This window comes from Garra rufa, chromosome 24 (assembly GCF_049309525.1).
Source record: "Garra rufa chromosome 24, GarRuf1.0, whole genome shotgun sequence".
Classification (NCBI taxonomy): Eukaryota; Metazoa; Chordata; class Actinopteri; order Cypriniformes; family Cyprinidae; genus Garra; species Garra rufa.
Genome location: NC_133384.1, coordinates 36,329,912 through 36,341,130, shown reverse-complemented (window position 1 = coordinate 36,341,130; position 11,219 = coordinate 36,329,912). Strand labels below are relative to the sequence as shown.

Below are 11,219 nucleotides of genomic sequence, written 5' to 3'. Positions count from 1 at the left end.
AAAAAATAAAGCTTATAAACAAGTAAGATATGATTCATACCTCTTTTAAGACAGATGTTAGTGAATCAAAAATATAAAGTGTGCCCTATTTACGAATAATTGACTCTTACGAGCCAGTTCTTTTAATGAATCATTTAAAAATACTTTTTATAGACTTTCTACTTTCTGTGGCTATAGCTGGTGTTCTTGTAATGGTTCATAATTTCGTAATAACTGTATACATTTACACAAAATGGATCAAGTCGACACCCTGCCCTAAACTAACATTATTTCATTAGAAGATTATGTCTGAACTTCTTGAACCCTCTGCTTATTTAATGTTTGTGGTTAAGCAGAATGATCAAAAGTTCCACCACATTATTGTTAACAGGCTTATGAACCAACCTCAAATGTGTCTGGGCAGGTTTTCATTCATGAATATCAGACAAGAGTTCATTCATTTCAGGAAAATTGGTACAAAATGACGCCTAATTGTAAACGGATGAACTCCACCTGACACGACGTGTCAAACCGCATCCAATAAACATAAAAAGAGAACTGAAAGTTCCATAGGAAAAACATTTTATTGAAAAACATTTTCAGTTTGTAACAGACTGGTGGAATGTGTGCCATTTCATTTCTATGACTTTTATAAGGTTGCACGTCCTGACCAGGTCTTACTGCGAGAGAAGGATGGGCGCACGGGCCATCTGCAAACGATAGCAACAGAAAGATAACAGGAAACGGAGAAGTCGGGGAAAAAACTCAAATGATAATACTGAGGTTGTGTACAAACTGGGTAGAAAAAAAAAGCAAAACCAAAGAACTAATTAAATAAATATCTATGGTACACACGTATGGCACAAATATGCAGCAAGCAGTCAGTTTGGCAATTCTCTATCTCATTTTTAAACCAGATCACCATGGGAACAGTGCAAAAGGGTTGAGTGGGAGGGTCTGACGAGTGCTAGCTAAAATACATAGCAAAAAATTCCAATTCTATACAAAACATCTTACTTAAGAGTTTATAAAAAAACGATTTATTGGGTTCGTCGTCAATATTTACACAAGTTATTTACCAAAAAAATTAGTATGCTCTCTTTTAACTGAAGTGATTCATCATGTATTTTTTTTTTCTTCACTTTTTTTTATTTGCTAGAAATGTGAGAATAAGGCTATCGTAACAACCGGGGATCCATATACAATACAAACAATAACGTATTTACAGCCTCTCACCTACAGATGTACGGTGCAAAAACTAGAGTCTCGTGAACTCAGGGTGACCATACAAGCAAGGCATTTTACAGTGGCCCGAAGACACTTCTCCCAGCGTTTCGCAAACCTTCCGCCCACACCGGTGCAACATCTTACGCTACTAGTTAAGTCCTACCGCTCCTAAAAGGTTACGAGAACGCTTGCAACCTGCTTGCCAGGACAGTGTCTTCGGATTCGAAGAAACTAAGGAGATTGTCATATTTAGCCCATATGGGACAGCAACCAAACAGCAATGTTTGTCATTTTTGTAGTATGCGTCTGTGTGTGTGTGTGTGTGTGTGTGTGTGTGTGTGTGTGTGTGTGTGCTTGTGTGTTTGTGTGTGTCTTCTAAAGTCAAACAACTGCTCAGTCTTCAACATGTATGTGTGTGTTTAAGTGTTCATGTTTCACAGTTTACCTCGAACCTACAGCACAAAGTAAAAAATAATAGCAATAATAATAATAATAACACACCGGGGTTGTAGTGTTTTCGTATGCTGTATTGTTTCATTTAATTTTCAGTGGTTAAGAACACTTTTCCATAGGTGAACGTATATCATCTTTTTTTCCTCAATTGTTATAAAAATAAATAAAAATTGCATATTTGCAGATTTTGTGGCCTCTTACAGAGGCACAAAGCTCCGATCACACAAGGCTTGGCTTCTCGGTTCTCAAATCAAGAACCTCCATGAACAAGTGAAAACAATGGATGAACAGTTAATGTGCGACTGTGGACTTTTTCAACTCTTAAGTCCACCAATTCGAACAAATGAAGTGTTTTGCAGGCTGGCATCGCTCACGAAGGGCTTCGCACGAATGACGACACACGAGTAAGGGGTTCCAAAAAAATCCTCTGCGGGTTGTGGGATACTCATCCTCTCTTACAAACACACGCTAAGTCCACTCGTGACCTCCATCGATCATAATGTGTGTTTTTGCTTTCCCCCCTCCAAAAACCTCCCACAATCTGAGCCTGAAAGATCTCATTTCATGCAATTTACTACATTTAGCCTGCGCTCGTTCTCATCTGGTATGCTCGCTAACCCACGTCTACTGCTTTCCTTCCAGATTAAGGGGCCTAATTTCAACCCAGAGCACATCTGAGCTTCATCAACTGAGACAGGCAGGCCGGAGAAGTTGGTTTAGTCAGGACTCTGCTAGACGTGCCCTTCCTTTGGTCCGTTTCTGGCCCTTCCCTCTCATTCCTTTCGGCTATTTTAAAACCCAACATGCTGTTTTCCCTGAGGGCTCCTTCCAAAAGCCGCCCCTTCTTCCCTGGCCACGAGCGCATGTGCTTTTTGTGCGGGTATGTGTGTGTTTGTGGTCGAAAAGGCAGCTATTCGTGTAGGGATCGATGGAAAAAAAGCAAATAGCGAGATGTTGACAAAAAGGAAAACTCGAAGCTTGCATAATGTGCAGATTCGCCATAAATTATTCATATTCTCGCCGTCTCACGCCGACCTGTCCGTATGCTATCATAAATAAAATCTACGTGCACTCCTTCCAACCATTTTCATCTACCGCTAAACAAATCCATTAAGAAATACTAATTAAATCCTTTGTTTCATTTCAAACTAAATTATATCTTGATGTCCCTGTGCTTTTGAGCAAAAAAGTAAAGCACCAGTTCTCCTTTTTCCACAATCTGCACCGGCCACTGGTGAGTGAGAGAGTGTGTGAGTTGTGTGATGGCAGAAATACTAGAAAAACAGGAACTTTTGCAGCGACATGCCTGGGGAAGGTGGCCATTTTGTGTCAGAAAATGACTTTTCCTAATAAGCCTTGAGTGATTCGCTCCTGTCTTAATGTGTTGTTCTTAAGTTCTTGTACTCCATCTGGGAAAGGTGGTGAGGCTTTCAAAGTGCTGCTAAAGTGTTCATTGGGTCCTCCACCTTCCCAGCAGGCAACAGGACAGCAACTGTACCAAATATCGACGTCCTTTCCTTCCTTCCTTCTCTATTTTCTCTCAACTTCCAGCCCTGGCAGCAGACGTGTACGAAATGAAATGTGTGTCTTCCACGCTACTAAACGCCACATAAACCAGCACGAAAGGATCTCTACGACGATACCTATTAGTTTCCTACCAAACAAATCTGCAAGTGGACTGCACTGGGAATGACAGAAAGAAACGCAAGACGAATGACCGTACAAAAAGACTTCAAGTAAACATCGTGAGTCATTTTGTAGTGGTGAGCAAATGAGGAGAGCGAACGCAAATGAAAACAGTACGAGTAAACGTGCAAAAAACAGATGATGTCCATTCAAAAGTCCAACAGTAGGCTCCGGAGAGCTTTTTTAAATCCACTTCCTGTAGCTTTGACCAATCAGCTGCATTCACGTTCTGTTTTGAGACGGATCAGCCAATCGGCCCAGCTATAAAAACAGCTCAAGTTCGTATTTCTTGCTGTGTGATACTGTCACGTCACTTCTCCATCGTTTTCCATCTCCGCATGTTGTGTCCTTAAGGGAGATGATGTAGTGGACAAAAAGAGGAAGAATCGTTGTCTTGACCTCTCTTGTTCACGGCCACCCCTTTAACCCCCCTCTCCCCCGCTCGTCTGATTCACACACGCTCCCTCGTACACACACTTTTGTCATTTTCGATGTGTTTCGTTTTTGCAGGTGCAAGAGCAGCGAATCAGGAGTGTCACTCCACCATCAGCAACATCTATACTGAGAGTAATAATCGGGAATATGGTAAAATAAACAAGAACAACAAAAAAATAAGAGGGGGCAGGACGAGGGTGAGCCCATGCCGCCCACGTTGGGTGGGGGTTCATCGAGGGGCACGTGGGGGGTTACAGTTAAAACGTCCGAAAGAAGCGTGTCCGTTTTCACACTTTATAATAGATGTTTGCTGGGCTTTGCGGCGGCATTTCTTGTACGATGTAAACGGGGTGTCCGTAATCGCCGCTCACTTTCTCGTAATGTGGGCAGAAGACGCTGTCAGCAGTCCGCAGCGGGATGATGATGTCACTCGGCTCCGAGCCGTTGTTGTTGCCGCCGCCGCCGCCCCTCTTAGGCGTAGCTAATGTACTGAGCGACAGCGTGGTGGCGTGTTGAGGCGAGTGTTTGCGATGGCGTCGTCGATACTTCAGCAGGAGGAATACCAGCATGATGATGATGATGATGACGATGACACTGGCTGAGGCGATGCAGGCGAACAGGGCGACCTCTGAGCCGATGACCGATGACGATTTGTTTCCATTTCCCTTCTCTTCTCCTTGATGAGATGCATCTGAAACAGGAAAAAAAAAAAAAACATGAGCTTGGCAAAAAAGTAATGAGCAACTGGTATTAAAGGGAATTTTGTCATTAATTACTCACTCTTATGTCATTCCAAACCTGTAAGACCTTTGTTCATTTTCGGAACGACATGAGGGTGAGTAATTAATGACAGACTTTCCATTTTTTGGTGAACTATCCTAGTGATGTCGATAACTATAACAATAATGATAATTATGTTAAATGCTAAAGTAGTTATAGTCAGTGTTTGGGGGTTACGCATTACAAATAACGTTACGCAATCACTAATCAGATTACTTTTTTCAAGTAACAAGTACAGTAATGCATTACTTTTCATTTACTTTTTTCATTAAATGACTGACAAGTCTGTCCCCATGTTGAGAGAAATTGGAAGAGGCATTGTGTGCACTATGTAAATGTGATGTTACTATAGTTCTAGACCAAATGTCAACATGCATTAATATTTCTCATTTGCAAAAGTAAAAACAGATTTAGTATTTCTCAAAATTAATTAAAACAGTGAAATTCAAACTTACAATATGATGCAAATCTGAATCAAATATGTGACCCTGGACCACAAATCCAGTCTTAAGTAGCATGAGTATATTTGTAGCAATAGCCAAAAATGCACTGTATGGGTCAAAATTATTTTTATTTTATGCCAAAAATCATTAGGATATTAAGTAAAGATCATGTTCCATGAAGATATTTTGTAAATTCCCTACCATAAATATATTAAAATGTAATTTTAAATTAGTAATATGCATTGTTAAGATCTTTATTTGGGCAAATTTAAAGGCAATTTTCTCAATATTTAGATTTTTTTCACCCTCAGATTCCAGATTTTCAAATAGTTGTATCTCAGCCAAATATTGTCCTAATATTATCTAAACAAACCAAACATCAATGAAAGAATATTTATTCAGCTTTCAGATGATGTATAAATTCCATGTACGAGCAGTTGGTGCAAGCTAAATTAAAGTGATTCTTATGTTTTAAATATGGATATTTTTCTTACAAAATCACATCGATTCACTACAGGAGACCTTTATTCACCCTCCGGAGCTGTGTGAGACACTTTTTTATTATTGATGGATGTACTTTTATTAGACTTGTTTTGAACTGATGACGAGAAACACCCGCCCATGCCGTTCTAAAGCTTGGAAGTGACAGGATAATTTTCAATATAACTCCGATTGCATTTATCTGAAAGAAGGAAGTCATGTACACCTAGGATGCCTGGAGGGTTGAGTAAATAATGGGCTAATTTTTATTTTTGGGTGAATCTCTTTAATGTTCATGAAAACATCTGAAACATCTGTGTATTTGACAAATATTGCATTTTATTCACTGAAAGTGTTAAATTCGTTGACCACCGTTTATAGCCGTGGTTCAAGTCAAACACACCTATAGTTATAGTTAAAGTTCTTGGTGTGCACTTGCTTTCAGACTTAAAAGGAAGTGGCATACTCATAAGCAATTAAAAAGATGCCTTGACACTAAATGAAACGTCTTTTATGTATGGTGAAATAAATTTACATGTATTTATTTAGCAGCTTTTATCTAAAGCAGGAGAGAAAACACAAGCGATTGATCATAAAAGAGCCGACGGTATTAGCAGTGGCGTGAAAACAAATTTCAAGAAGAAACCCGAGTACAAAGCTTGTGCAGTAGCGTAAGTGCTGTAAAGAAAAGAAAGATAATTTTTAATAAGAAGTTTAATAAGAAGTGCCTTTATCTAAATGGTTTAAATGAATTCGTTATGTGTTCAGTTTTCGGAAAGACATTTCGAACTCTCTAAAACGTGTATTAGGATAGATAACGTCTCTGTGGTCATGGAAAGCTAGGTTGACCTCGCACAGCTTTGGACTCTATTGAGGCCCGAGTCTGGCAGAACAGATGAGCTTCTAGTGGATTATTGTACCTAAGACACTTCACTCGAATGACTTTGATGTCCATATGCTTCTAGGTAGAAAAAGAGAAGCTGGATTGTACAACGAATGCGTTCCAGCGTGTTTGTCTTGCTCTGTCACATTAACGGTTTGCTTGTCAGAAGGATTTTATGAGAACGAATCAGTGACAGAGGACTGGCACTTGCTCAGCAAAAAAGAGATTAAAAAGCGGAGAGAATGATGAATCAGTGAGCGTCCCCTTACAGGTGCGTGAGGTGATAAAGTGTGACGTACCGTGCTTGTCAAGTACTTCATTCGATTTGGTGTCCTTGCTCCCTGCGTCGGGGTGTTTGGGAGGGTAACTGGTGGGGTATTCTTTGGGGGAAATGGGATCGGAGGGGTCTGCAAAACATAGATAAGAAACACATTCATCACTCGGATACATGTATGCATTTTCATGTGGAGAGCTATTACTTTCACGCTGCTCAGCGAAATAAAAGTGTGCGTGTGTGACTGATAGCGGCCGTGAGTGTGTGTGTCTGTGTTTGTCATTAAAACACAAGCAGCCATGATTAATCTAGTGACCTTCAGCTTGTGTCTGTATGTTTGTGAGAGAGCGAGAAATTCAGTGGCTTGTGTTGGGTGTGGCCAATGATAATTACTACAGATGTCACTGGTGAGGTGATTTATGAATAATCGTCATTAATTACACCGCAGGGTCTGCGCCAGGTTCGAAAGGCTTTGCTATTGTTCTACACAGTAAAACAGCTATTAGACACCCACATGACAGCGAAACCATTACTCACTTTGTCCAACCTTCATGATGATTTTCATCGACTTGGTTTTACACACCCCTCCTTCCTGATTATCCAGCCCTTCCATCGTTCCATTAGATGTAGCTGAAACACAAAGACAAAAACAAAAACTTAATATCAACATGTGTTGCTATTGTATATGTGACTCTGGACCACAAAACCAGTCTTAAGTAGCACAGGTATATTTGTAGCAATAGCCAAAAATACATTGTATGGGTCAAAATGATCAAAACTTCATTTTTGATTAGTAATATGCATTGCTAAGAAATTCCTTTGGACAACTTTAAAGGCGATTGCCTCAATATTTAGATTTTTTTGCACCCTCAGATTTTCAAAAAGACGTATCTTGGCTATCTCATCTCAGAAAAATTGACCCTTATGACTGGTTTTGTGATCCAGGGTCACATTTGCAAATACATAACTGAGATTGATCAAAGAAGGTACAAGCTATCCAGATGATGTAACTGCATCATTAACATAACTAATGAATATTCATGAAGTCAAGTCTCCGTGCAGAACCTTCATAAATCATGCAACCAAACTTTTAGTACTTCTAACTGTGCCACTTACACCACTTTTTTTTTTTTTTTTTGCACAGGCCAAAATTGTGTTTGTTTTGGTGTTGAAAGATGAAATGGTCAGGACCCCTGCTGAAAGTGCGCCTTTGCTCTTTAACAATTCAATAGGAAATAAGAAGGATTAAAGGAATAATAAAAAGCTGATTTTGTTCACTAGCGAGGCAAAGGCCTCCAGCATCAGGAGTGGTTGTTAATAATTTAGCGAATAAGGCACGGAGAGAGAAAGCGCTATTAATGAATCTGAGGTTTGGAGCGTGTTTAAGAGTGTGTAACGCTTTAGCCACAGCAGATGTTTGTCAAGAAACAAGTGAGCGAGAACAGGATAGACTAAATAATTAAAATAAAATAAAAACAGTCTCATTTTTGAAGCAGATGTTGGACTAGTTAAAAACAAAAGGGAAACTAGTTTTCAACATGCAATTTGACTTTGACTTTATTATTTATCAGCAGTATTCTATACACTACCAGTCAAAAGTTTTTGAACAGTAAGATTTTTCATTTTTAAAAGAAGTCTCTTCTGCTTTAACTGATTTCAACGTTGAATTTTTAGTATCATTAATCCAGTCACATGATCCTTCAGAAATCATGCTAATATTCTGATTCTGACCACTAGTCCCACGTGTCCCATGTGGGCTTTTAACCGAACAATGCAGCTATGCCATGTGCGTGTGTGTGCGTGTGTGTCCACGCCCGGCAGGCTTGCGGTCTATTGGGTCAGTAACACAGAGCTAACGAGCTGCCAAAGGCTTAACGTCTGGTCAGCGTCCAGAACAATGTGGCCTGCATTCAGAAAGAGAGAGAGAGAGAAAGAGACGGGGAGGGCGTTGATGTTGGAGTCTATGAGGCGCCTGTCCCCCCATCATCACTTTTTTTCTAGTGCTGCCACTTTGATGAGGCGGATGGAGTGTGAGTGTTATGTGTGTGTTCCATGTGTCGAATCTTTCTGATTCGTTGGAACCTGTGGCTTTTTAGCATCTAATGGAACACAAGCGCATTAAATGTAAAGCTCCTTAAAAGCTTGCGTGTTCATTTCATAAATCTGGCAAATGAGCCTAAACATGCACACGTTAAAGCAAACACAGTGCTAAACATGATACATAATCACATGATGAGCTCGCATTCCAGGTCAAGAGTCACATGACACACACGGCTCATTTCGTTTTAGTTTAAGTGACTGGAATAGTTGATTCGAATACAAAGACACTTTTGAAGCACTTCATAGATGAGCTGAAGTTAAATTAGAGTGGTTGACTTTGAACTGACAGTCTGGCTGGCGAAGAGTATTTGTGTGTGGGACAGGTTTGGCCTACATTGTGAAGGCCAAATTTCCCCAGATGGATATTAAAAGCCTGAAACCTACATTGTGGAGAGCAGCACGAGGGCTCCAGGAAGTAAAAAAAAAAAGGTTTGATAAACAAGCTAAAGATTTTGATTGAAAAAAAAAGGCTGAAAGTGAGCAGTACAAAAGAGGTCAATGGAAATTTTCCATCATAATAGGAAAAACTATAACGTTCAATGTCTACAAACTCCCTTTGGGGCCGTCCTTAGTTGGAAAATGATTCATAAATAAAATATATTAGTTAAGCATAATATTAACTCTTATTTTATTCTGAAATGGAAAAGGTTTTCTTTTAGCAGCACAATTAGATTTTGTATACACTACCAGTCAAACGTTTTTGAACTGTAAGATTAAGTAAGTCTCTTCTGCTCACCAAGCCTGCATTTATTTGATCCAAAGTACAGCAAAAACAGTAAAATTTTGAGATATTTTTACTACTTAAAATAACTGTTTTCTATTTGAATATATTTTAAAATGTAATTTACTCCTGTGATTTCAAAGCTGAATTTTTAGTATCATTACTCCAGTCACATGATCCTTCAGAAATCTTATAATATTCTGATTTGCTGCTCAAAAAACATTTATAATTTTTATTTTTATTATTATTATTATTATTATTATTATTATTATGTTGAAAACAGCTGAGTAGAATTTTTTTCTTTGATGAATAGAAAGTTCAGAAGAACAGCATTTATCTGAAATTGAAATCTTTTGTAACATTATACGTCTTTATCATAACTTTTAAACAATTAAAAGCATCCTTGCTGAACAAAAGTATTCATTTCTATAATTTCTTCCAAACATATTCTGATTCCAAGCTTTTGAATGGTGAATATAGTGTATAATGTTACAAAAGGTATTTCAGGTAAATGCTCATCTTTGGATCTTTCTATTCATCAAAGAGTCCAGCAAAAATGTACTCAACTGTTTTAAATATTGCTACTACTACTACTACTAATAATAATAATAATAAATGTTTTTGAGCAGCAAGTCAGAATATTAGAATGATGTCTGAAGGATCATGTGACTAGAGTAATTGTGCTAAAAATTCAGCTTTAAAATCACAGGAATAAATTACATTTTATAATATATTCACATAGAATATTTTGCTGTACTTTGAATCAAATAAATGGTCACAAATCTTACTGTTCAAAAACTTTTGACTGGTAAAACAACAGTAGACTTAGTTATACCTCCAGCTAGATAAAAGTGTCTGTGTCTACATTCGGACACAAAAACTCAATACTGTCACCAATACCTGTTTGGTGAAACCCTATCAAGCTCAAACAGGCTGCGAGGAATGTAAAGTCCTGCCATGACAAAAGGCCAACCAGTGGGACAGGACTGAAAAGCAACACCATGCAACATGCATTAAATGCTTGGAAACTTTTGCACGGTATTATAATGACACATAAAATGATATACACAATAACACATAAAATGATATATATACACAGGTACTTAAATGTGAATGTGAGTTGTGATGATGAGCTGTAGCTGTTGTTGTGGAGTTTGTCCTGATCAACATGGCGTCAGGGTCACAGAGTGGTGAACAGCACTCAGGCCAATAATGAGAGCTGACACACAACAATACACACACACAAGCACTGCACATCTACTCTAATAAGATATGGCACAGCACCTCGAAAAGCCCTCACTGGCTTTGAATAAAGCCAAACAACATGTCTCTTTCTCTTTATATCTCTCTCTTAAAGTCAACAAAGCCTTATTGGCATGATTGGTAACTTCGTAATATTGTCGAACCATATAAAAAAACGAAAAAACAGGAAAAGGAAAAGAACGAAGGTTAAAAATAGAACACAATGGAAATGGCTACGATTTAATGTTATATATCACTTATCACTTATCAGTAATAAATGCTCATCATGGTTGGTGTCTACCGACATGCTCGCCCTCAGGCGATGGCATGCTGTCACATTACATAACTAGTTGCTAAGAGGCATTATTTTCATTTTTCATCATCTGTCAGTGTCTGAAAACGCAGGGAACGTAAATTTGTTTCTCTCTGTTTCAGGCCCTGAACCTGCCACACACAACTTTCGTACTGTTCTATTAGATTACGACAATAGACTGACTTGAAGAATAACCAGTTCTA

General features: G+C 38.6%; 1 protein-coding gene across 1 annotated transcript; it reads right to left on the bottom strand.

Annotated features, from left to right (window-relative positions):
- Positions 1-544: 544 nt before the first annotated feature.
- Positions 545-11,032, bottom strand: LOC141300333 (ephrin-B2a-like). Its single transcript, XM_073830635.1, has 4 exons — positions 11,005-11,032; positions 7,178-7,270; positions 6,666-6,773; positions 545-4,471 (listed from the first exon to the last, which is right to left on the bottom strand). The coding sequence occupies exons 1-4, from the start codon at positions 11,030-11,032 to the stop codon at positions 4,068-4,070; spliced, it is 633 nt and encodes a 210-aa protein (XP_073686736.1). The 3' UTR covers positions 545-4,067.
- Between the last annotated feature and the right edge of the window lie 187 nt (positions 11,033-11,219).

Excerpts from the sequence above, each read along its gene's own strand:
- LOC141300333 (XM_073830635.1), bottom strand. The coding sequence starts at position 11,032 with ATGCCATCGCCTGAGGGCGAGCATGTCG. Across the intron at positions 7,271-11,004 it reads GCCTGAGGGCGAGCATGTCG|CTACATCTAATGGAACGATG; the intron begins GTAGACACCAAC and ends TTTGTGTTTCAG. Across the intron at positions 6,774-7,177 it reads CATCATGAAGGTTGGACAAA|ACCCCTCCGATCCCATTTCC; the intron begins GTGAGTAATGGT and ends TATGTTTTGCAG.